At 44.5% G+C, this 27,046-nt stretch overlaps 1 protein-coding gene and 1 long non-coding RNA gene across 18 annotated transcripts in view; one reads left to right on the forward strand and one right to left on the reverse strand.

The window, feature by feature from the left end:
- The window catches only part of LOC125393294 (uncharacterized), a 29,243-nt gene extending 16,719 nt beyond the window's left edge, over window positions 1–12,524 (reverse strand). Inside the window, exon 1 of the long non-coding RNA XR_007229758.3 lies at window positions 12,354–12,524. This is a non-coding gene — a long non-coding RNA (uncharacterized LOC125393294). The remainder of the gene's footprint in view (window positions 1–12,353) is intronic.
- Window positions 1–27,046, forward strand: part of Rbms3 (RNA binding motif single stranded interacting protein 3) — a 796,347-nt gene that overhangs the window by 110,979 nt on the left and 658,322 nt on the right. For 8 of the 17 annotated variants that reach the window (XM_048423672.3, XM_048423686.3, XM_048423687.3 and 5 more), the window contains exon 1: window positions 13,357–13,491. The exons of the other annotated variants lie outside the window; for them this stretch is intronic. In XM_048423672.3, the coding sequence (XP_048279629.1) occupies window positions 13,417–13,491 (75 nt within the window). In that variant the 5' untranslated portion in view covers window positions 13,357–13,416. Of the gene's footprint in view, window positions 1–13,356; window positions 13,492–27,046 lie in introns of those variants that run through there. 17 annotated transcript variants of the gene reach the window in all.

Below are 27,046 nucleotides of genomic sequence, written 5' to 3' on the forward strand. Positions count from 1 at the left end.
GAAACCGAGAAGGAGTCTCAGAGAAATAAGAGAAGTGATTCCAGCTATGCATACCTTTGTATATGTGTGTACATGTATACATATATGTGTGTATCTGTGTTTGAGTGTGCATGTATATATATATGTGCATGCATACATGTATGCATGTGCATGTATCTGTGTTTGAGTGTGCATGTACATCTGTTCATGCAAAAATGTATATATATATGTGTGTGTGTGTGTGTTTTCATATGTGTAGGTCTGTCTTTAGGTCTACATGTGGTTTAAGTGCATAGGCATATGCATATGTGTATATGTGCACATATAATGTATATATACATGTGTGTTTATAAGTACACATGTGTATATATCTTCATGTATGAGTGTGTTCATGTATCTAATTGTGTTTATGTATATGTGTATGCATATGTGCATATACATTGTGCTTTGTGTGTATTTGTATATATGTATGCATATGTCTGTGCGTACAAGTAAGCACCTACATGTGTACACATGGATATGCATAGTGTGTGCAAGCATATGTGCATTTATGTGTGAGTATCTGTGTATGTATAGTGTGTATATTTGTGCATTCACGTGTGTGTGTGCATCTGTGTGTGAAGGACAACGATGACTTAGTACAAGTGAATTATTTATCCCTATTGTCAAAAGTGAAATCTGGAAGCACTTCCAGGTCCCAGAGTGCCCGGAGACCACACAACAGCCTAACTTTACTGAAAGAGGATTTCCTTATTTCCTTCTGGTTTGTATTTATGATTTCATTGTCATTTTCTCTACATTTTTGAAAGATTGATATTCATATTCATTTAACAAATAATTGGGAATGAATCTCTATGCTGTTCCCAGGTTAGACTTGGTGCTGGTAGAAGAAAACCTTTGCACCTGGCTCTGCAGGTCACCCATCCATAGTGCAATGTGTCAGCCGCTCCCATTGTAAAGGGCAAGCCAGGCGACCCAGCATCGAGGAGGCAATCCGTCCCTGAAGCTGTACCGGGTGGGAAAGTTGCAGGTCAACAGAATGCAGTTACCCAGGTGGAAAGGAAGTCAGGAGCATGTCAGCAGCCCCTTCTTCTGTGCTAGGGAAGGGACCACCAGAACTGTTGAGGCCAGTGGTCAGCACCTCAGTTCCAGGAGTCCCCCCCAAAAGCAGACATTTAAAATGCCAAAGGAAAATGGAAACTGGTATTAAGCTCACAATTCTTCACTGGAAAATAAATAATATTAAGGCCTTGGGAGACTCCATGCTCTTTGAGGGAAGAAATGTTTCTGCATGGAGAGCTTAAATGTTTCCACGTCACCTCCTCTCAGCAAGGCTGTGGAGTGACAAACAACTGGCTGTACTGAGATTGACAAAGAGTTTCCCCAGAGCGAATCCACTGAACCAGGATTCTGACCTAGTTTAATAGATGGGTTCTTTTACGACCAGCTGATGGGGTAACTGAGTGACCTTGAGGCAAGTATTATTCCTTTACCAAGAAAATAGGAGGCAAATGTTTTGAGTTTGTGGCAAACAGAAATATGCTGGAATTAGATGGGTCTTCAAAAGGTACCATGTGACAAAGCCATGTCAGAGATTTTGGACACATCAGACATCATGGCCGACACTTCAGACATGTCAGACATGTCAGAAATACAGCACGGGGGCCATTTTACTATGGGGCCCATCTACTTTCCCTGTACTTGCTAACATTTGTAATTTCACATAGATAGTAACTGTGTGTGTGTGTGTGTGTGTGTGTGTGTGTATGTGTGTGAAAGAGGGGGGAGTAAGTTTGTGTGTGTAAGAGAGTGTGTGAGTGTGTTTGTGTGAGAGAGAATGTGTGAGAAAGTGGGAGAGAGAGAAATAGAGAGAGAGCATGTAGAGATCTGAGATCGCAATAGAGGTTGGTGTCTTCCTTAGTTGCTCTTCATATTAGTTTTTGAGACAGGGTCTCACATTAAACTGAAGGTCAGCAATTGGCTAGACTGTCTAGGCAGTGAGCTCCAGGAATCTGCCCATCTCTCCTACCCATGCCCCTTGTACTAAAGGTTATGGATGCTTTTGACAGACATGTTGCTAAACACAGATAAGAATTAAGGGTGAATTTAAGTTGTAAGAGCTAATTTGTAATAAGCCTGAGCAATAGGCCAAACAGTTCATAATTGATATAAGCCTCTGTGTGTCCTTTTGGGACTGAACAGGTGCGGAACCGGGTGGGACAGAAACTTCCTTCTATATGTCAGTCCTAGAGATTTGAACTCAGGTCCTCATGCTTTCATAGCAGACACTTTACCCATGGAGCCATCTGGTTAGCCTCCTGAATAGCGACTATTGGAGAGGGGATAGAAGATGATGGTCTCTGGGCTCTTATGAACACACTTACTGTCACACACTCACACTCTAGTCACCCATCTCCATCAGGCAGGGACCTGGGATGCCATCAGGCAAACCGTTCCTTTTGATAAGTTTTCTTTTTATGGGATGGAAATATCAGTGTTTAAAGCCCATGTGAAGAATAAGAGAGAGAGACTTCTCTGGCCTAGATGACTCTTTGGCTAAGTCCTGCCTTTAGGAGAAGGGATATCCCTGGGTCCTCATGTGAGTCAGGCTTCCTTTTGGAAAGTCAGCAAGGACACTCTAGAACTCTTCCTGGGATGGGTTGTTGGAGGTCATGTGACTAATCCTGAGACCCTCTCAGTTACCCTTCCCACCAGACATAGAAAGACACAAGCCATGCAGGAATCTTGTGGGACTGATCTAATGGGAGGGAGCTCACCAAGGCCAGCTGGACTGGGAGTAATGGAGCATGCGATCAAAATGGACACTCTGAACGTGGCGGGCAATGAAGGCTGACTGAGAAACCAAGGACAATGGCCCTGAGTTTTTATTCTACTGCATGGACTGACTTTGGGGGAGCCTGGTTTGTTTGGATGCTCACCTTTATAGACCTGTATGGAGGGGTGAGGACCTTGGACTTCCCACAGGGCAGGGAACCCTGACTGCTCTTAAGACTAGAGAGGGAGGGGGAGGTGGGGAAGAGGTGGAAATTTTTAATAAATAAATAAATAAATAAATAAATTTTTAAAAAAAGAAAAAGAAATGTGTTCTGGTATCTTGGGATTCTCTTCGCCTACAAAGGCTGAGTGCAGGGAACCTTAGTCCCAAGGCTGGAAAGGATAAGGCAAAGTCAACCGGCATACTGGATACAGCCAAGGCTCAGAAAGGAGAGCAAGTCACCTGCTGCTTCGGCTCTCTCTCTTGTGCCCCTCCCCCAGGTCACTCCTTACCCGTCTCTGACAACAAATGGCTTTCCACTAGCTTCTCCATCACCAGACCTTCCCAGGAATCCTTTCATGGTAAGCAGAGTCTATCCAAAGTGGTGCCCTCTGTGCTCCATCCCTGAAGGCCAGCCAGTCTGAGCGTCAGCATGTATTTACTGATCAGATTGCTCCACCTCTTTGCATTTCTTTCTTGGTACTTTCTGAATATTGAAGTTTATCTCTCTCAGGGGGAAATAGAGAAACGATTAGTTTAAATTAACCCAGCGCTCTACAAACTAGGGGAAAACACGTTCCTGTTGTTTGGAGGTGTAGCTTGAACTAATTACCTCCTTGTTTTACTAGCCTTCTATAACAGGCAGCCTTGTACATGTTTTTATGGGGAAGCTGTTTTTCTAAGGGACCGAAAGTCGTAGTAGAGAATGAAATCGGTGCTGAGTTGCACTTCATCCTAAATAACTGTCCTCAGAGTGGCTAAGCTTTTCAGGGTTAAACTGCTGAAAATGAAGATTCTATAGATCAACAACAAATCTCTATGTGATCACTATTGGTCTATGCTCTTAGCATTTAGGGGTCTCAGTAAATAGTATTTCTCTCTCTCTCTCTCTCTCTCTCTCTCTCTCTCTCTCTCTCTCTCTCCTTTTGGTAATAAAGTTGCTTAAGGAAAAAGCAATAACTATGTCTCATGACTGTATAATAAGAGAAGGGTTCAGCATCCTGAGGCCTCTGGTGAGAATGATGGGAAGAGAGACTGTCAGCAGTGAGCTGGTTGCAAGGCCCTTCCCAAAGCATCAGTCTGACCCTATGTCCATCCACAGAGACACTCAAGAGTGTGCTATATGTAGCCAGGAAGATGGTTTCCTGGGTAAGTAAGAGCCTGAGGACCTGAGTTCAGATCCCCAGGGCACCCAGAGAAAGCCAGGCATTGATACTCCCATGACTCCAGCACTGGGAAGTAAGAAACGGGGGGATTTCTGGGGCTTTCTGCCTGCCAGCCCAGTCCCAGGTTCATTGAGAGAAATTGTCTCAAATATGGTGGGGAGTGTTAGGACACCTGATGAACTTCACAAGTCCACAGGGGCATGCACATGCACACACACACACACACACACACACACACACACACACACACACACACATACACCACAAAAGAGGATGCTATTTCTAAAGGGCAAAACCATTGGAGTCTGCTTCTCCCAGTACAGAGATGAAGGGAATCATCTCTTTGGAGTTCTCACATCCAGGTGTGATGGTGATGGGGTGACTCTTCCTACTGAGCCCTAGGGATGTCAGATCACTCCCAGAGACCCCACAATACAGGTTTATCTTAGTTTAGCAGTGAGTTTAGCCTGGCACCAGGCATCATGGAAGTCAGAGTGTGGCCTGCAATGGTTAAATACTCCGGTGCTTCATATATGAGAAAAGCTGAGACTAACCAGAGTCCATCTCACCACGGCCAGTCCCTGGGGGCGAGGTGCTGCGTGGTTTCTTCTTGGGATTTATTGTTATGTTTTAATTTTTTAACACTGAGATATCTCCCTGGGGGTCAGGAAGATGGTGGGGGTCACAGGATGAAGACCAGACAAGAGTGAGCCGGAGATGCATGACAAAGACAAGAAGGGGTTCTTCTCTGCTGTCGGAAGTGCCATGTTTTCCTTGGCAGGGCTTTGTGGCTTTCTTTTTCTGTTGCAATCAGAACACAAATCAATTCACCTATTTTCTCCCCCAGAAGTGGGCCGATGGAAATGAAGACAAATTAGAAAATGATACGTATTTGTGACCCGCACTGTCAGACTATTTATGAGGAAGGAATGTGTTTTATTTTCTAAGGTTGGTTTCAGATGATAGTATTGTAAGTGGCAATCTATATGATTAGAAAAACGCAGAGTGCAAAGCCAACTTTCAGGACAACAAGCTTCATGGCTTCGGCACAAGAGCCATGAAATTGTGAAGGTGCTGATGTCCTCATATGATTTAGCCTCACGCTGGCTGGTCATGGCTGGGCAAGTTCTGGCAATTAACAGTTGCTTTCGGCACGCCTTACAGGTGACTGCTCTGCCATTTCTCTCTCTTCTTTTGTACCTTGGTTTGGTGCCTCTTAATTGGACCTTCTTATTGAGTGCTTATTCCATGTTCCTCTGTATGTGTGGGTGCCTGGTGTGTGTGTGTGTGTAGAAGCAGAATACAAGTCTATGTTCATTACTCAGATGCTGGTTTTTTTGGAGCTAGGGTCTCACTATTCTGGAACTTGATAGGTAAGTAGGCTAAGCTGGCTTGTCAGGGAGCCCTAGGGTTCCACCTGGCTCTGCCTTCCCAGCACCAGAATTACAAGTCAGGTTCTCTGTGCACAGCTTTTAGTTACATGCAGTCTAGGAACTGAACTTACACTGTCCATCCTGTGTGTCAGGCACTGGACTCAATGAGCCATCTCTTTATTTCCTTAAAGGAACCTTTCTAATGTCAAGGATGGGGGTATTCACACAGCCATTTCAAATAGCACGTAGTTGCATTTAAGATTTTATGAGAAACAGAACCGAATTCCCTTTATGCTAAGAGGAAACAACCTTCTTAAAGGTAGACAATAACACACACCACTGGAAATACCACTTAGACTTATTGTCAGGGGCATAGTGTGGCTTAGGAAATCTTTAGGGAAAATTAACTTGGGGATATATTTTGTTTCACCAATTTGAAGCATAAAAGTAATTGGAAATATTAGCCATTGCTACTTGTTCTGAAAAATGCATTCTGCCAAACCTGCAAGGCCTAACCCCATGGCTCTGGGTGGGTTAGGAGTACAGTTGCCAGGCTGAGAAAACAAAAACAGAATACCCAGAAGAATCAGAATTTAAGTAATGAGTCATCTTTCTAAATATGGTCCAAATAGTTTGCAGGACTATCCCATGTAGTATTGAGGCTATACATATGCTTAAAAGAATATGTGATCTATTTACTGACTTACCAGAGAGCCTGTATTTTACCTGGTAATTTCACCTAGTAGTCTTTCAGTCTGAATTCTGTCAGTCTGGCCTTTCCCCCCTTTGGGTTAAAAATCAACCCAAACAAATTAAATCTAGCTGTATCGACCAAACCTGTTTAACTATTGGCAACTGGAAGCTGAAAACTCAATAAAAAATACCGACATTTATTTGAGAAAGCTGTTTCCCACCTGGCCAAGTATGTGGTCGTCTTTGCCTTCTTCTTCCTCTTCCTCCTCCTCTTCCCCCTCCGCTTCCTCCTTCTTCTCTGCTTTATTGTTTCCTTCTACTTCTCCTCTCTTTGCTCGTTCCTTCACTTGATAAACATGTGTATTAAATCCCATGAACTATTCTGGTTGATAATATAAAGTGAGGTAAAGGGGGTGAATTGCCTGCCTGTGGAGTTTAGGGATTAAAGGGATAAGTGTTTACAAAAGAACAATAGAAAAAGATGTGCTCAAGTCATGTGACCATGCAAAGGTACTGTATTAACCACAGTAGCCTGGAATATTCCTTGGTAACAGCTATCAGTCTTCAATAGTATGCCATGACTCAGATTGTAGTCTACGCATTTGTCTATTGGGAGGAACGTCATGCCATGATGCGTGTGTGGGAGTTACAGCTTATAGGATGTGGTTCTTTCTACCCCGTGGCTCTTGAGATTGAACCCAGGTCATCAGGTTTGGCAGCAAGCACCCTTACCAGCTGACCCATCTCTTCTGCCTAGCAGTTTGTTTAGGACCAGTCAGTGGTCATTCCAGGCAGCTGTCTGAAGTCGCTGTCTGCAGCCTTCTGGGATGTGTCCTTCCTATCGCTGTAAATGCTTCCACCAGGGAACAAGTAGCAGACTCTGGCAGTCGGAAGTGTGGGTGCAAGTCACTGGTCTCCCTGTATAACCATCCATTGCTGTTCAGCGGACAGTGTTACATGCAGTGGTGCAGGGAAGTTCAAGCCTTGGTAACTATAGCAGCAAGGTGATCTGGGTGTGCATTAACTGTGATAGTAGAATGTGTAGAGAGGCTAGAAGAGAAGGCATTGCACCAGGACAGCAGAAGCGGAGCACCCATGAGCTTTGGGGGATGCTCCTCACTTAACACTGTGATAAAGTATGCATTTCAGGAAAAGTCTGAGCAGATATGAGTAGTACTGGGTGATGTATTTTAACTTGTTTCTCAGATATGAAAAAAATCATTTATGAATGCCTGAAATTTGGCAGATATGGAGTTATGAAGTCTATCTGAGGACCAGGTAGATAATATTTAGGTCAGTGTACTATATTATTTAGTAAGAACTTTGCTGCCGTTAGTAACGTTCATTGGTGGGGAAATGGCTCATCAGTTAACAGCACTGGTTACTCTGGCAGAATCCTTGCAATTCCCACCTCCTACACGGTGGCTCACAACCTCCTGATTGTAACTGAAGTTCCAGGGGATCTGACACCCTCTGCTGGCCTCTCTGAGCACTGCACACATCTGACATACACATCCCCCGCCAACACACACACATACACACACACACACACACACACACACACACACACACACACACAACACGGGGGAGGGGGCAGATAGCTATAAAATAAAATGAACAAATCTTTATAAATAAAAGAATAACTCAAAATCATGAATGTTCTTCTCAATGATAGAGTAGCAGTTCCTTTGCCTTGACTCTTTTCTCTGTTTGCTGTTCCTGTGTTTCCCCTTTGGCCAAGTCTATGTATTTGCAGCTTTGACAAAAATCCCTGAGAAAAGCAACTCAAGGGAAGAAGATGTTTCAGATCAGGATCTGAGAATACTGCCCACCATGGAGGGCTGGTGCTACGGCAAGATCGCCAGGCAGCTGGTCATATTGCCTTCATCGTCAGGAAGCTGAGGCGGGGAGATGAATGCTGGTCCTTAGCTGTACCTCCCTTTAATTCATCCCTAGACCCTGTCCCATTAACCTAATTGAGAAACTCTGCCACTGTCATATTCAAGGGTTTCCTCTGTGACTCCAAAATCTGTCTCAGGTTGGCAATGAAACTTAGCTGCTACAGTCTGTATAACTGAAAAACAGTAAGTCGCCCCGTGAGAGAACCCAGGGTGGAGACAGACCATGGACGTCTTCTTTACTCCTCTGGCAGTCAGCACCCTGCTATTCCACATGTGCATGGTGTGTCTGCGGCAGCCAGACCATCTTAGGAGGCAGAGCTTCTCTTCAGTGGGCTCCCTCCTGCCAGGCTGAACAGCTCACAAACCCGGGAGCACCCATGCCCTCTTCTGCTGATTCTTATCCTGGGATTCTTGGTTCCTTAGGAGCCAGGGCACAGCAGGCTCCTGATTAAGAGAGAGACTCAAACCAGGTGCCTCCTGCTTTCACTTAGTCATTTAAATGGAAAGCGCCTACCACTTCAACAGACCAGAACTGCTGCAACACTATTTCCGGTAGGGATGGCTTGCCTCCTGAGTGGCTGCCACTACTTGTGCGTCTAAGAGGTGTGTGTGCCTAAGTGGTGACACGGATTTCACAACTCTTAGGAACCCACTTTGCATTACTTAGGGAAAGCCTTAAATGCGCAATGAGGATTCTGAGGCTAATCATCATCAATGCCCAGAACATTACAATAATCCAATGAAACAGAATAGTGTTTCGGAACGTAGCAATTTGTGTAGAAATTGCTGAAAGCCTAGACCCATGCTGAGAACCTTACATAGAAGTAGGCTATAGCTTTGACTGAGGAGTTATTTATTTAGCCTTTTGTTGGTAAATAAGGCAATATTTCCTTCAGGGACTCTCCAGAGCCAGGAGTTCATAGGAGAATACAAATTTCCTTTATCAGAACTGGTGAAGGAGGTTTTGGTGCTGCTCTTACGGATCTTGGGGTCTGAAGGACCTCGGTGGGCCCCGTGGGATGACACTATCCTCACACAGAAGATGTCTGGCTCTCAGGTCAGGAGGTCTGGATGGACTTCCGCTGCATTGCTTGCCGTTAGCAGCTTAGCTGTCCAGGGCGAGTCCTGGGTGAGCATTTTCCTGACTTTTCTCCTTGCATCACAACAGCTGTGCAGGGACATCACTCGAAAAGAAAGGGTTTGCTTGGGTCGCAATTTGAGGTCCAGCCCATCACAGCAGGGCATCATGCGGGGAGAATGAGGCTGACAGTCACTTTGTGTCCTTATCTAGGAAGCAGAGAGAAGTGAATGGCTCACCCTCTCCTTTCTATTCAGTCCAGGAGTGAAGCTAGTGCCCTGGTGACATCCACATTAGGTTAGGTCTTTCCACCTCAATTAACCTAGGTTTGAGAATCCCTCATAGACACGTCCAGAAGTTCACAATCTCCTATGTGATTCTAGGCCCTGTTGTGCTGACACCTTGACCATCACATCAAACCTCCAGTGACTTTAGCTGGAGATTCCCTCCCCAGCTTCACCGTTGCATTGGGTTTTTGCTGCTTCGTGGTAGCCTTGGGGCTGAGGCTAACACACTCTTGAGATGCAGAAAGTTTTCTATGTTGGTGTTTCCTCTAGTAGGCTTACTTTCCCCAGATACAGTCTGGCATCTAATGGAGCAGATATGACCTATTAAAGGTATCCCAAATTCTCTAGGTGATTATCTTAGCTGACCCTCATACAAACTATAAAAAGTGGGTAGCAACATTTTATGAGTGCGGAAATTGAGGTACATGAAGATGGTAGAGGAAGGAAGCAGGACTGGACTCTAGGTAGATTGGCTGCCAGTCAAGGCTTTGAACGCTAAATACTCCAATGGCACCACAATGCCAGGCCTTGGATCGGATTCCAACTTTGACCTAAAGGTTCCCTTCAGAGGAGCATTTTCTTAATGAGTCTTTTCGAGTAGAGCCCCAGGGACTCTGTTTCCTTGCCTTCCGTCTCCTCACGACCTCCTGGCCTTTGACCTCATGCATTTCCTACTCCCTCCCCTGGGATCTGTGCCCTGAAAGAAGAACCTTGTTTTGACCCCTGTGTCTGTGCCAATGTCAACGCCTGACGAGAATGACAAGTGAAGGATAAGGGCTGGCAGGATGGCTCAGTGGTTAAGGGTGCTTGCCACTGCATCCGAACATCTGAGTTCTCCAAGGGATTGAAACCACACATTAGAGGGCAGAGAAACAACTCTCAAAAGTCATGTCCTGACCTACACACGCGTCCATCCACAGACACCATACATCAGCATCATTTCTAAATGTCTTTTAAAAGAATGAAATACTCCAAAAGCAAGCCATGAGTTGAGGGAAAATCTTTTATCGTATTTAAAATGTTTTGTCCTTCAAGCCAGCACGGGGCACATGCTTTGTATCTGACTCCACGTTGGTTTAGAGGGCTGTGTAGGGTATGGCCTGCTGTTCTGAGTGTAGGTGGTCATGGGAGGGATGCAGCCGGTGAGCCCTCTCTCAGGGAGAACAAACTGCACCTTGGGAAGTTTAGGGAAAGCTTCTTCAAGGGGTTTGTCCACGGAAGGAAGAGCTGACAGGGGTAGATACCCAGGTGGGAGCTCAGAGACGATGTCACCAACGGGGTCTCTGTGTAGTGGGACTCGGGGCAGGCCCATCAGGGTGAAGAGAAGACTTTACAATCTAACCCTTAGCTATAAAGGACTAATGAGATTCACAGGGTCTTGACAACTTCTCTAGATTCTGGACTTCATTGAGCAGGGAGATGTGGCCATGAGAAATTGCAGTTGGTGCCGATTTGATTGATGTCAACTTCACTAATATCTTTCACCATTTTATGGATGGGATAACCGAGCCCAGAAGCTCCCCATTTTAAAACATGGATGGAGCTGGTTTGATTTTTCTCCATCACATTGCCCTCGGGTTTCCTATGCCTGCACCTCAACTTGCGTTCTTTTCTTCCGACGTTTGTCATCAGGAGATTGCGTGGTTGGTAGAGTGTTTGCCTAGCATGTGCAGGGCCCTGGGTTCAAGTGCCAGTGCTCACACAAACTTGGTCCACGAATCCATGCCTGCAATCTCAGGGCTCGGGAATTGGAAGATCGGAAGTTGAAAGTCGTTCTGTTTCATAGCAAGTTGAAGTACAGCTTGGAGTAACCAAGAGCCTGACTTTAAAAAAAAAAAAAAAAGGAAAGGAAAAAATAGGGGAGGGAGAGAAGGAAGGAAGGAAGGAAGGAGAGAGAGAGAGAGAGAGAACCAATTTCTCTGTGTCCTTATCTTTCAGTCTTCTGGTACACACATTTCAGAGCTCAGCTTCCCGGAGCCCACGCTGTTGCCCCACGAGCGTCCGAGCATACACAGGGGTAGCATCGTACGGATTGTATTTTGACCATTGGGCTCTGAGAGAAAACTGCCTTTGTACCAGTCGTCTTTCATCTGAAAGGACGGCTAGAGTGCTCAGTCGACTTGGTGGGATGGGGAGGCGCGCAGAGGCTGGCTGCCCACGCTCCGGGCATGCGTGAGCAGTGCCAGCAAAACACAGCTGGCACAGCTAATTTTAGCCACGCCGCCGCCTTGCAGAGAGACCCTTTAAGGAAATATATCTTCTCTGAAACAGTCTGTATTATAATGTAGCAGCTGATAGACGTGTCAGAATATTACTACTGGTGGGGGGGAAACTCTGACAAGTAATTACGAGTTTTTGTTCATTTTTTCTGTAATATTTATAAAGCCCACGAAATCATCCAGAGAGAGAAAAAAAAAGAAAGAGAAAGAGAGAGCAAGATTTTATTCTTTAATAAGCGAATAAACATAAGAATCGCTTTGATTTTTAGTTTTTAGCAGATGGATAAGTCACAAAACATTTTTGAGAGTCAAGCCCACCCCCTTGTTGAGGTGCGACATGACTTCCCCACAGAAGTGCCCAACAGAAAGAACGGCAACTTTTTCTCCGCTCTTCAGCATCCTCCGTGTCCTCTAGAAGGCGAAATGTTGGTTTCATCTTTAGGTCCTGGGTTCATCTGGCTTTTAGTGTGTTAAGAGGTTTTGAAAAAGCCTTGAACACACTTTTCCCCTTCTTAACTAGAAAGACTGGCATGTGTGTGTGTGTGTCTGAGAATGTATATGGACACACATATATGTGTATATATAATTTTTCCCTTCCTCCCTGTGCGACCCCCCCCCTCCACCCCGCAGGGTTTGTTTTGTTCAACAATATCATGCCTTACCTCTGGGAACTTGGCGATTGGAAAGGAGAAGGCAGCTTGGGAGCTTGGGAGCCCCTGTCGGTGCAGGGCAGGGAGGGTTGGGCCATGCCCCACCCAGGCACTGCAAGGGCAGGCTTGGGTTCGGTTCCACCCGGGACTCTGCTGCGGGCGCCACTCATTCACTCTGCTATTCCAGAGAGCTAGCAGAGGGGAAGCAGCAGCCTTTTTCTTTCTTTCTTTCTCTCTCTCTTTCTTTCTTTCTTCTTCTTCTTCTTCTTTTTCTTCTTCTTTTTTTTCCCCTCTTGGAGGAAATACTGCAGCCTTCTGGACTGCGTCCGCGGCTCCCTGGAGAGCCTCTCTCGGTTCCACCCACTGGCTGGAAGGAGGGGAAGTGAATGAGAGGGGGCAAGGCCAGCCCGAACACACCATGTCACTCTGGGAACCAGACAGCAGCGACTAAGCCTGCACCGGTTTCTTTTTCTTTTCTTTATTTTTTTTCTTTTTCTTTTTCTCCTTCCCCCACCCCAGTTTTTTTTCCTTTCCTTTCTTTTCCCTTTTCGCCCATTGTTTCTTTTTTCCTTTTATTACAATTTCTTTTTCCAAGGTGGGAAAGAGACACGAGACACCGAAAGCTGTACTGCAAGGGTTCCGAGTTGTGCTAAAGGATTTTTTTTCTTTTTTTTTTTTCCCTCCTCCTTCGCCTTTACAAGCGCCTGCGATTGACACCACTAGAGACAAGCTGGTTAGAGAACAAACTGCTTCCTTCGGACTGGACCGGGCAGCCGGGAAGAAAGCAGGCAGCCAAGAACTGGGGAAGCTGTCTGGGGGTTTCTCCACGAACCTAAGCCCCCATCGGGTTTTTCTTCTTTTTTTCTTTTCTTTTGGTTCTTTTGTTTTGCTTTGCTTTGGTTTTCCAGTTGTTTTAAATTCCTTACGGTGTTGGAACTAGTGAGCGGCGGAGTCTTGGAAGCCTCATCAGTCACCGAGACTGCCGGGAACAGTGGATTAAGAGGAAGAAGCTCGCCTGGGGCATCATATACCCTGTTATTCAGTTTCCTGCCTCGGAGATAAAGATCCCAGCTACATGGGCAAACGCCTGGATCAGCCACAAATGTACCCCCAGTACACGTACTACTGTCCCCAGTACCTCCAAACCAAGGTATGGCTGGACCCGCGAGCTTCTGAAGGCAGCGTGGTGTCTGGTGCTCCTCGGGGGGCATGGCAAGTGGACCCTTCCCTCACCCTCGCCCCCATCCCCTCTGCCGACCGCTTTCAAATTACTAACAGTAGGAATGGAGTTAACAAGGCAGAGGAAGAAGGGAGAGGGAACCCGGAGTGTGGCTTTCCCTTTAAAGACAGGGTACTTTCAATGGAGTGTTCTTTTGTTATTTAGCAGCAGAAATGCTAGTCAGCCGGGAAAGTCTTTTGCAGGTGAGCTGGGATTTTTAGAAAAGAGGTTCCAGCAGACATTCTCAGGGACACGAATACGATTTCAGGAGCTTTTCTAGTAAGCTGTTCTTTGTGTGCGAATCTCAAAGATTTGGGTGCCTCCCCTTGCCCCCCTTCCTTACAGAAAACACTCGGTGGGGGGGCACTTAAACTTTTCATGGCCTAGTGCAGCATGAAGAAGGGCCTGGGGAGGTTCCAGAACACCCACCAAAGTCCCTCAGAGTTTGCTGAGTATGTTTTTTTGCGTTGGCTGTCTTTATTTTATGTGAAGGGTGACTGAGATGCTATGGGCTAAAAGATGTAGAAGCTTAGGATACTGGGTCTATACTTTTAGACTGCCCCCCCCCACCCCCATCCCCTTAGCTGCCATCGGAGTCTTGAAAAAAGGCATGGAATGTAACTGATAATAATTGAACTTGAATTGGTTAAAGACTTTGGGCTTTGTCCGAGCATGTGCTTAAGTGATGGGTAGGGGTCCAGAGGCAAGCCCACAACACTGAGCCGAGGGCAGCACCAAAGCCGAACTCTTACCCTTCAGTTAACGTATGAAAGACTGTTAGGTGAGAAATCAATTCTCCAATTTGTCAATTAGATTGGACTTGAGAAGGGGGGGGGGTAAAATGTTTGTGCTATACTCACCTCAAGTACACAGACAGTCTGATTTTGTATTGCATTAACTAACCCCCACCGTCTTCTTAGCAAGTACACATGCAAGAGTGAGCAAGGCATGCCTGAGCCATGTGTGCTGTCACCGGGTTTGCTGGCATTATCACCAGGGCTTGGTAATTCATGCTATGGTTATCTCCCATTTATTCGGTCTCATCAGACAATGCCCATTTGAGAACCAAACTGGACAACCGTCTCTCAGGAGTGCATTTTCAAGACTGACGTTTCTTTTTCCATTTTGTTTTCCTTTTTCGATGACTCTAAGCTTTTGCTCCTCCAAGGTCGACTCACGTTGCTTTTTTGCCTTTGTGTCCACTTAGTTTGGGCAGCCACTGCTGCCTAGCCAGACCAAGCCTCCCTCCTGGTGCCCTGAGGATTAACTCTTTGGGGAACTGGGTAGAGAATGCTGCCCTGCTACTTTCCTTAAAGAAATGGTTGGGCAAGTTTAAAAAAGAAAATATTTGCAGGTGTTTTTCTCCCCCACAGAAACAAAAACAATAAGCCCAGGGGTTGCCTGAAAAATGTCAAGCATTCCAAACCTTTTACTCATCGGGCTAAATTTTTCCAAATGTTTCCCAAATCGTGCTTTGTGCTTGTTCTGGTTTTCCAATGCTGTGTGCAGCCGCAAGAGAAAGTTTTTGACTGAAGTGAGTGAAAGATTTGGGGTTTTTGTTTTGTTTTTCTCCTAGATTGCCCTTAACCTATGACTAGCAGGGAGTAACGAATAATGTGTAGAGTTAAAGATGCAGGCTGCCAAGTGAGCCACCCTAGGAGATAGAGGGAGAGAGAGAGAGAGAGAGAGAGAGAGAGAGAGAGAGAGAGAACGGGGAAGAAAGAGTGCAGTAGTGATGGACGAATGGAGCCTGGAGAAACACTGAGAGGTTTTTAAGTCTGTTTGGGGTCCTGTGTGGCTTTAGTGCCCTGTGGACTCTGGCAGCGTCTCTGGGTCTTATTACTTTCCAATCAGCCCAAGCCATGGGCATCTGGAACATTTTTAAGAAGTTAGTTCCATTAGGCATCCCAAACTGAGATTTAGGTAATCAGATGAGGGCCAGGAGGGATTGTCAGGTCAGCGACTTCGGCTGTTGGGGTGGTCATATTAGCTGTTATGCTGTAGAACTTCAGTATGGCGGTGCGGGTGTCCCGTATTTTTCTGGTGTCTGTGGAATGGCAGACGTTAATGACATCCCAGGAAGCTGGAGATGTGAAAGGTTGGATTCAGAGGAACCACCAGCGTGAGGTTCTATTTGAGCACGTGGGGACTCTCTGACAGAGTTCATCCAATCCAAGGAAGCACTGTCAGGAGTGTGGAGGGCAATGTGTGCAGCTTCCGCATGACCTTTGCCCTTTGCACACATACCTATCTCCAAGTAGAATTCATAATCAGTTAAGGGAAGGGCGTTATGCTTATGTTTATGTGATGGGCTTAGATGAACTCCACGGAAATCCACTTCTCCAGCTGTTTAACTGCAACTTAGGTTTCTCGTTGCAACTAACAGAGACAATGTTCATAGAAATAGAATCCTATGGTTGATCAAAATCACATTCCAGGGGTATCAGCCCTTAAAACGGCTGCTGAAAATCAAGTGGTTTTCCTTCCTGATATACAAGAAGGCTAGAAGGCTGTGGGGTGTGTGTGTGTGTGTGTGTGTGTGTGTGTGTGTGTGTGTGTGTGTAGCGGGAGAATCCTTGTAGGGATTCTTAAAGAACCCAAACCAGACCAGTGTTTAGTATAATTTTCAGAAAATGTAAGACAAACAAAAGCAATCCAGGCTCTTGCTTTGTACTTAAATAGTGAGATGCTAGGCACAACTTTTAATTTCTCATGAGAAAACAGAATGAAATTCATATTCTGAAGATTAAGTCTTCTGTTTCCTCAAATGTATATTGTAGTGCAGGAAGAGGTAAGTCCACTTTCTTCTCTTTTCCCGTTATGTAAGAACTTAACTTTCTACTTTGCTTTACTAAAACAAAATATAGAAATAGGCTATTTCTTTTTCTCATCTCCAAGAATAGTTTTCTAGAGGCTTAAAATGCTTTATAGGAGACAAAACGTGCATGTAGCCTAAATAGTAGTAGATAGTAACTATTCAGCAGCCCGAAGTGCACAGAACAGCATGTATTTGAATGACATGAACTCTGGGCTGTGCTTTGTGGCAGTGCTGTGCTGTGCTGTGCTGTGCTCACATCTTCTGATGCTTAGTTTCTGTTGGACTGATGCTTTTTCTCCTTGCTAGAGAAGACAGTCTCAAGGAGGGGCATGGCTTTTGGTCATGGCATGATGAAGAAACTTAGTGATGTGTTATAATACTGAAGTGAGTGATGTGGCTTGGTTTTTAAAAGTTTCTCAAAGCAGACTGCCGCTTAGAAGGGTGGAAAGACCCGTCCACGGTTCTAGAGGTGAGAAGGCTGAAAGATGTACGTCATCTTGCTGGCGAAGTACAAAATGGCATTTGACTCTTAAAACTCCACGTTTTTCGGAAAATCCCCTTGTTGGTGTTGCATTCTGAGACTCCAGGTATATTTTGCCTTAAATTTCAGACACTTTGAGTTGGACTGTTTCTTAAAAACCAGCAATAAAGCATCAAACAGACAGCAAAGTAATTGAAAGGAGAAAGCCAGAAGGGCGGCACATTTACTCACTGCTCGGTGGTTTGGTATTCCTGGATATTGTGGTTATGGATATTTCTCTCTTACAAGATATTTGGAAAACTTTAGTCATGTTTCTTAAACTTTAGAAAGAACCCCCAGCAGGTGTCTCCATTCTTGCTTTTACATAACCTTCCTGGCTCGCAGACTTCCTCTGCCAGCCCAGCAATCAGAACAGTGTTCCCCTCTCTGTTCAGTTTCCCCTAAAACTCTTGACGAGGGGCTCAAACTAAGAGGCCCTTCCTGGGTTCCTCTGGCTAGTGGCATTCAGATGACATTCTGAGCCTTACTGAAGCGGGATCAGGTATGTGGGCCGAGTCCCACCCACTGTGCCCTGACTTTAGCTTGAACCACCACCGTTTGCAGTCAGCCCAGCCTGCAGCCTCCCGCTAAGAGTCTAGCTGGGGTGCTGTTGGTCATGGAGAGATCATACGCTGGAGAACACGAGGGGTGAGGAGCGGACAAAGAGCAGGGAATCTCTGGAGGATAAAGCATTTTAAAAACTGTGGACATCCGAATCCTTCAAAAGCAAAATCATGGCTCCCCCAGTTGTCAGGCAGGCACAGGAAGGCAATCCTGCAGGAGGGAGGGAGGCTGGGATTTCTTAGAACTTCCTGCCTGGGCTTTGCACTGATAGCTAGACTTGGGAACCTGCCAGTTGTTTGAAAACTGTCCGAAAACTCCCAAGTTCTGGTTTCCTTTGAAAACTTGAAACGTACAAAACTTGTTTTCTTAGAACAACAACTACCAAAAAAGCAAAAACAAAAGCAACAAACAAACTTGCAGCTTTGGATTATTTGCATAATTTTAGGTACAATTCCAAGTATTTTCCTTTGCTTGGGGTAGGGGGGCCTGTAGGAGAACATGAGCATATGATAAGTCTTGTTTGGCTGAATTTCAAGTGTACAGAATTTTAATTTGTTTTAAATAAGAGGAAAAAAAACCCCAGCTAGAAGGAATTGCTCTCTCTCTTCGGTTCTCGCTGCCGCGGGTCCTTAGGCTCAGAGGGAGTGTGTGCAGTCTGCTGCAGGCTTTGCTGTCTTTTCTAGAATGTGCTCTGATCCCCTAAAAATGTCTCCCCAGATTCTTCAGAAAGTTCTTATTTTTTTCCTCTAGATTCAGAACTTAAAGGGAGCAGCATCTATATTTCTTTCACAGTCCTTTCTGGAGCAGTTTCCTTTCATTTTCTCCCCATTTACAGAAGAAATTACAGAATTATACAATAGGAGATTTTTTTCACACGAGGGAATAAGCTGTTTGGGAGCTGGGGATGGGGACACTTTGCAGAGAGAGACACAAAAGAGGAAAAGGGGTCGCAGGTTCATCCAGGGTCTTTCTGGCTTCAGGGACTCTTGGAGGCTTCGTCTTTGCACTAATGTGATTTTGCACGAATCTCTCTTGGCGTTACCAGTCTTTTGTCAGAGAAAGAGACAAAGGTTCACCCACGATGATGTCCCTGCCAGATCTGGAAAACATCGGTCTTTCCTTTGAAAAAGAAACATTTTTTTGTGTGTGGGTGTCAAACTTTTTATTCAGAGTAAATGGTGGATGTTTGTCCACAATTGGCTTCGAGTACCACACTGAAATTGTTTTGTAACAGTCTCACACACCACAGCTGTATGTGATTAACTAGTGTAATATCCAAAGCATGTGAGAAGAGACGTTTTTATGCTATAGCTGCTGCAAGCAGGAGTGCAGATGGGGCAGGGGGGAGAGCCACAGGGACGACGTCCACGGGCAGGGACGTGTCTTCAGGATGTGTGTTACTATTTTTGCAGTAGTGGGAAAACACTGAACTGTTTTGGCTGTGCTTTAAAAATATATATTTTCTGGAAATGAAAACAGATGGTTGCTAACAATTGTTTAAAAAATATGTATGTGTATGCCCTAGTGAGGGACATTCAATTGGAAGACACAGACCTACTTAATGGAGCTGACAGCTATGTAAAAGAAAAGCTAAGAATGACTCTCAAAACACAAATTCAAAAGCAAAGGCGAACGTCACATTCTTTCTTGATATTATAAATAATCTTTACATATCTTTCTGCTTACATTTTTCTTGTCTACTTTAATCTTTGGAAAATTATCAGAATTTTATCAGAAAACCTTCATGGGATTTACCTCTAAAGGAAACCTCGGCCTATTGTAAAGTTCAACAATTTAGAGATACCACGATGGGAAGCTGTGTTTGCTTTGAAAGATATTGGAAAGTAACAATAGATGACTTTGTAGGACTGTGCCATCCCCATTGATGATGTTAACAATTAGAAAACGACACACAAAACCCCACGCTTTGCCTCTGTTTCTTTAGTACTGGTGTTGTAAAGACGAGTCTGGGTTCTATGGGTTCTCTATAGTCTTTGGGAGGTCATGTTAGTCATTAGAGATTGTAGCGCTATAGAATTAATAATGCTAACAGGAAGGCTGGGGAGATGGCTCAGTGGGCAAGGCACTTGCTGTCCAAACCTGATGACCCACGTTCAAACTCCAGAACCCATGGAAAGGTGGGAGGCAGGACCAAGTGTCTGTGTACCCAGTGTTCCTAAGGGATTGAGAGGAAGGTGAGAGGTGGAGACACGAGATTCTCCAGAAGCTTGCTAGTCTAACCAATGCTGTGGCAAAAAGAGGCCAGTCTCAAGAGAGGTCAAAGGTGAGAATGGGGAGCCAAGGTTGTCTCCTGATGTCCATGGTCACAGCCCTGAAGTCTCATATAAGAAATACACACACAAAACACATACACAAGGGCATGCACACTCACACATGAATAGTAACGATAAAAATAAACTTATCTATAATATATACTATTTAATACACCATAAACTATAATAGGTAAAAGTTAGATGTATTGTTAGTTAGTGATTGTTTTCAGGGACTCAATAATGCCTATAGAATTGGCTACTTGGTTGCAGATTTCAGATTTTAGACATGGAAACTAGAAGGAAAATAAGAGGTTTGGGCACTGGTGAGCTGGCTTATGTTTCCTTTTAGGTTTGCTTTCAAGTTGACATTGGCATAGAATTTGTATACACTGATTTTTTTTTGCTTATTTTCCATCACGTTTGTTACTCATTAAATGCATACTCTTGGGGCTCAGATATACGACTGTAGCCCCACAGTTTGATACGGCATTCTCCTCGACACACTGGTTATGAAGAAGATGGATACAGCTCCTGTTTCTCATTGTGTCATTCTCTGCTCTGTTTTCTGGGACCTTGGGTTGTTGATCAGTTTCATTCACTCTGACCCCTGCCTGATTTAATATTTGGGAATGCTCTTTGGAGACGGCTGGGTCTTCTTTGGTCTTTGGTGTTCTGTGGCATTGGAAGCTGACCTGTATTTGGTGCTTTTCATGAGTTTTTGCTTGGTTCTTCGATGCTTTCTATAAAGCAGTCAAATGCTGCTTTGCGGACTCTGGGGGTTTGGTAACTGTCGCTGCGCCCTTCTCATCTGAATCCTGTACACTGAGAGGATCACATCCATCCCTCGGGAGTGGGTAGAGAGGGGTGGGACAAAATAGCAGGTGTCATTTAATCGTTCCAACAGCAGGTTTTTCTGTGGTGGTTGAAGTTGTCTGAGAGGATTCGGTTGGTGCTTATCCAAGCTTCAGCAGTGAGTGTGAGACCTTCCATCCCCATAACTTCCTCTCCATAGGTGGTGGAGGCACACATGGTTATGCACAAGCCAGACTGCTGTGTGACAATACTAAATTCTCTTCATTTTGTGAATGGACATGGGAGCTAATGTGAATGCAGAAACCACCATTGATAGATGGAATTATATTTTGAATGGGCTTTGCAAAATGTGCAAATTCCTGAGCCTCAGAATGGGAAGGAACCTTGGAAATGAAGACAAAATACTATAGTTACTTAGAACGTGGTATACTGAGGGGAAATAGTGACACCTCAAGATGTATCAACCCAATGGTTAGCACTTGAGAATCCTCTTTGGAGACGGTTGAGTCTTGCTTTTATTTTCTTGTTGGAGACCATTCTTCTTTCTCCCAAACCCTACTAAGCTGAATAAATGAGATGAAATATTATATAATGACCCATTTTAAATAATTTGCCATTTAATCTTTGGCAGCCATGTGTTGTTTTCGTGTGATTTAGCACATGAATTATTATTTTTTTTTCTGATTGCATATTTACACTCGGAGCCAGAGGGAGGGAGAAAGCCGTTGGGGGAGGCCTTTGCTTCAGTCCACATCTGAATTTCTTCACTTGCTAGAATTACCTTCCTTTCACAGTTAGAATTAAGACATGGCCTGCTTCCCTCTTAGCTTTAGAATATTGTGTTTTTAATATAAAGTATGGGATTCTGAGAAGAACATCCTAATAGTATTCTTTCAACATTGAAAGAGGTTTTAGTACTTTTCCTTTGGAAACATTTGAGCTCAAGCAAAGCCGCCTGTTTAATGAATTCTTGGGAATTTGAACACACCCCACACTTGAATACAGTATTCTTGCAAAGTTAAAAAAATAAAAATTAACCTGCAAATTGTTTTGAGGCTGTAAGATTTTCAAACTAAATGAAATGAGAAGCTGGAGGCACCAAGGTTTATGTTTGGTCTATAGCTCCATTTTAGGAGTTTACAAATTTTCTCTGACACACAGTATTTTTTGTGGGTGGCTCTAGTTCTCATTTATTGTGGCCTTGGGGTTTTCAAGAGGTATCTGTGGGGGACACATGTGGGTGAAAAGGCCCAGCATATCAGAAAATATCATCAACAGTCTTTGGCTGACTGATCTTGAAGATGGATACATTGGAATCACCTCTGGCAGTGAGAAACAGCTGGAAAGTCCAGGTCTCAGTGCCAGGTTCACCAAACTCATTGTATGCTTGGTGGAGTTATCTGCCAGAGGCAGATCTGTGTGAAATGGGGCCTCTTCCAGCCTGGGATACAACTGGGAGGCAAATTAATGCCATGTTGTTGGTGGTGTTGCTGTTGCTGTTGGGTGGCTTTTCTAGAGTCCTCTTCTCAAAATAGAGTTTGCTGAGTTTCATCATGTACCAGAACTGCTAGTCACTTCTGTTCCAGCAGTTTCCAGGGATTCTTCACCTTGGGAAAGTTCTCTTGGCATGCAGAAAATCCATGCGCCCCCCTAAAGAACAAGAGTCTCCATGTTTGCACATTTTAACCAGAACCATCTTTGCTTTCACAGAGAAGTCAAGAGCATCTGGCAAACCTGTCTCCATGCTACTTCTGCAATGCCAGAGGCAATGTGTCCATCCATTCTTCATAGATCTTCCTTTCTGTTCTCCTTTTTAAACAAGGGGGAGAGGGCTTGTTCTGTACCAACCGATAGTCTCCCTGCCTCAGCCACCTATGGTGGAGGGATGGGCTTCTAGGAGCAAACCGTAGCTTTGTCCACCCCATATTCATCATGTCTCAATACTGAGGAATTATCAAACCTCAAGCAGATGTGACCATTTCCTTCCATTTTAGTCAGGCAAAGCTGTTCTCTCTCCATCCCTCCCCTTCCCCTTCTTTTTTTTCTCTCTTTCACTTTAATCTCTCTCTCCACCCTTCTTCCCTCTTCCCTCCTTTTGCTCCGTGAACACTCACACCTGGATATTCACTTCTTCTCTTACTCTTGGTGGGAATTTTTTTTCCATAATTATGTTTATTGTAGTTATTTTTCTCTTTGCCGTGGCAAAACACCTAATGGAAGAAAATAAAAGTTTGTTTTAGCTCACAGTTGAAGAAGAGATATTGTCTATTATGGCCAGAAAAACATGACTCTAGGATCCTAAGATGGCTGGCCATGTCACAGTCGGGACTAAGAAAGAAGCGGGAAAGAAGGCAAAAGGGAATTAGAGAGCCCTGGGTAGACTAGGGAAGCAAATGCAGGCTCCCCATGATGACGGGATCTTGTTCCTGGAAGACACTTCATGGAAGATTTGAGGGTGAGCATCTAGACAGGATCTAGACAGGGGAAAGAAGAATCAGCCAGGATCCTATAGAATACCCAAGCCTGTGGCTACTCCCCTCCCAAAGGGATGAAGCTGTTATTTTCTCTGTCTTCACAGCCTGGTGTTGTCTTTCTCTGTCATTCCACTCTTTGTTAAGGGTAGGGAATAAACCTAAAAATCCCTTAGACAACTACTGGCAGTCCCCATTTTAAAGGTTCAGGAAGTAGAACCTGACCAAAAAGCTTTAAGGCTCATGGACCCAGCGATCCACTTCTTCTAGAGGCTCCACCTCTTAAAGATTCCATAAATGTCTTAAACAACGTCACCAGCTGGGAACCAAGTGTTTAAGCACATGAGCCAATGGGAGACATTTTCCTTCAAACAGTGACCTAACTACCCTGGTTGGTCTTTAAATTAAAAAAAAAAAATCTAACTCTTGTGTATGTTTGATTTGTGTACGTATGGTGGCAGTGGTGGTGGTGGTGGTGGTGGGACACTGTGCCAGATGTCAGAGTACATTTTTCCAAAGTGGTTCTCTCTTTCCACTGCAGGTTCCCAGTACAGTCTTGTGGGGCAAGTGCATTTGCCCACTGAACTGTCTCATAGGGTCTCGCCTGCTCCTTTAAAAACAGCACCTTTAGCTACACACAGAGCTTCATCCGTAGGTCCACGAATCACATTATAAAATCTCTTTCACACCTAAAATGCAAGCACACACTCCTAAAACAGTTACAGGCATCTTTTGGTGTCTCTTCCATTATTTGTAGCTAATGACGGCAGAAATGGAGATGGGCAAGGCATTCCCAGGAAGTCATAGATCTGTCCCCTGCAGTCCATGCGTGGCGCACAGAAGTGGCTGTTACCAAAATGATAGGGACTGATTTTTTTCTTTTTACTTTCTCTCACAAGAATCACATGTACTTATGCTTTGAGACACACTGGAGTATGTCACAAGAGTTTGGAATCTGCTCGCCTTTCTGTTACTCTTGGGAGCATCTTTTCAGAATCCTACTGATCGAGTCATTCTAGTTAACCCATAATGATTTTGTAACATGTATTTGTCCCGTGGAGAGCAGTGATCTTCAGAGCACTTTGTCATGTGCTGCCAATCATAATAAGAGGGAGGGCAGTTCAACATCTTCTCCTTAGTGGGTGACTCATGATAAACCAAGGAAAAGGAACCTGGAAAGTTGGAAGGGGAAGAGAATCAGGTCTTCATCTGCTCTAACTTTTGTGGAAGTTGATGGCTGCTTTCCTTTCTTAAGTAATAGAGAAGAGCCTCTTGGCAGGGGAAGGGCATTGATGAGTAGGAGGACCATCTTTGGGCAAAAACTGAAATACGTGGAGGAGTCCCGGGGCTGAGGCTGTTGGTATCTTGTGGTGGAAGCAATAAATGCCGGCATGGACAGTTGACTATCTGTTTTGGTTTGCAATGTGCTGCAAAGGTTGGCAATGTCTGTCATTCTCTCGTGTGTATGTCTGTGTGTGTGTGTAAGAGGAGAGCGAGAGAGAGCGAGCAGAGGAAAACATCAAGTCTTAGTGCTCAGGTGCCATCCATCTTGTTTTGGTTGCAACAGAGACTTTCCCTGGTCCCGCATTTGCCAAGTGAGCCAGGCTGGCTGACCAGGGAGCCCCAGGGGCTCCATATCCCCAGCACTGGTGTCACAAACAGTCATCTCCTTTGTCCGGGTTCTGGAGACAGAACTCAGATCTTCATGTTTATGTGACAAGCACTCTGCCTCTTGAGCCATCGCTCCCGACTTCCGTCATTCGTTCTTGTTTGGACTGGCCCATCATCAGTATGCAAGGAGAACCTCTCTGAAAGTCTTCCTGGGATAAAAGAATGTTTTCCAGAATCATTTTTTTTTTAAAAAATAAATCTTCTGGCAGTTTTGTGTGTAAATTAGTCATATAAATCTATATGTGCCCTGGAGTGTAATTGTAAGGAACACTCTTGTCATATATGGAACAGATCTGCTTTGGAGAACAAAACCATGGTGTCAGTTAAAAGGCTGCAGACCTGTAATGGCACCAAAGTTACAAGTGATCTTTGAAAACTGCTAATGTGACCTGGGCCCAGTAGTCAAGACCATGGAGGATCCGTGTGTGATGGTGCCTGCTGCATTCTTAGCACAAGAATATCTTAGAGGGGTGGAGCCCAGCGAGGTCACCATCTCAATGTCTTCATCACCAGGTCTCAATATGGTCAAGAAAGGCTAGCAGTTGGTGTTACTGATGCACGACTTCCTTTCTGTCCTGGATGCTGTATACACCTCTCCATCCTTTATCTCAGGGTGGTTGTCACTCGTGACCTCACCTTTTCACTACCATCCTGTATATTGCCTTGATTTGCCTGGATTGTTCTTCTTGCATTAAGTCTTTTGATTCTGTTTTAGTCTCTATCCCTTCCGTCCATTCCTCCTTGCCTTCCTTCCTCCAATAATCAAGGTTTTGAGATGGACTTGTCTTCTTTGATTTTTCCGGCTTTTGTTATGAACAATCTTCCTTTATTTTGTCTTTGAGCTTTGGTTCCTTCCTGTATTGTCATTTTTTTTATTGTTTGTGTGCTTTTCTAATTTTTCCTCAAGGTAGAGAGAAACTGGGTGTTTGACATTTTCTGACTGTTTTTTGGTGCTCAGTGGTAAATGTGCCTCTGTTTTTTTGAGCACGATTGAGCTCTTGTGTTTTGATACATATATGTAACATGAGGGAAATGGTGCGGGAGAATTGTCTGTATTCTGTCAATCATGTATTTTAATAAAATGCTGATTGGCCAGGTAGGAAGTATAGGCAGGTCAACCAGACAGGAAGTAGAGGCGGGGCAATGAGAATAGGAGAAGGCTAGGGAGGAGGAAGCTCCCTCTGCCACTCCTGCCCAGATCACCAAAGAAGCAACATGTGAGCTGTCACACTGAAAAAGGTACCAAGCCATATGGCTAACACAGATCAGAATAATGGGTTAAGATAAGTCATAAGAACTAATAAGTAGCCTGACCTAATGGGCCAATCAGCTTTATAACTTATAGAGATCTCTGTGTGATTGATTTTCTCTGGGACTTGCTGGTTGTGGGGTACTGGGCGGGACAGAAACCCCAACAAGCTGGCCCCATCATGCTACATATTTATGGTAGAGGGATACTCAGGCTTATATCCTGGATAGCATTTCCGAGCTCAGATCCCAGGTTGTGGTACTTGAATGTCTCTGTAGGATCTATGGTAACACCAGATGCAGACTAAGGTTCTACTGATATTTCAGGATGAATTAAACCATCTGGCTTTGTATGTCTTATCTGTGCCGCACACCTACCCCAACAATAATAGTTTTGTAGAATTTTGAAGAATTTATAGAATTCTGTAAAATATAAAATAGCTATATGATAAACTAAACAACTAAGAGGAAATAAATGCACACCTAAAGTGATGAGTCTTGAGTCTGGTGAGATGGCACAGTGGGTAAAGGCACATGCCCCTAAGCCTGACCTAAGTCAAATCCCTAGAACCTACATGGTAGAACCAGAGACTGAACGCCTGAGAGTTCTCTTTTTCCTTCCATATGCATGTGTGTCAGACACACAGATACAGATGCACACATAGGCATGCATGCTCACACACTAAACATAAAAATAAAAATCAAACAACACGGCCTGCTTTCAAATGGGATTGTTCTAGAGAATTAAAGACCTTCCTCACTTAGGATATGTGAAAGCAATGACCCAGAGCAATAGAGGATTATATGAAAACATGAAGCTAAGTCAAGATGTAATTTTGAGTTGTGTCATGAGTCTTTCTCTGTCCTGCCAGCCAGCTCCCAAACAATGGCACAGAGACTTATTGTTTATGAAAGCTCAGCCTATAGCTTAGGCTCATTCCTAACTAGTACTTGCAACTTAAATTGACCCATTTCTACAAATCTTCATCCTGCCACGTGGCTTGTGGCCTCTCCTCCTGCATGTTCTGCTTCCTCTGCATCTGGCTGGTGACACTTTTCTTCTCTCCAGAGTTCTTTCTCTGTACAATTCCTGTCTATACTCTCTACC

The sequence above is a fragment of the Myodes glareolus genome, chromosome 4 (genome assembly GCF_982192425.1).
Source record: "Myodes glareolus chromosome 4, mMyoGla1.1, whole genome shotgun sequence".
NCBI classification, from domain to species: domain Eukaryota; kingdom Metazoa; phylum Chordata; class Mammalia; order Rodentia; family Cricetidae; genus Myodes; species Myodes glareolus.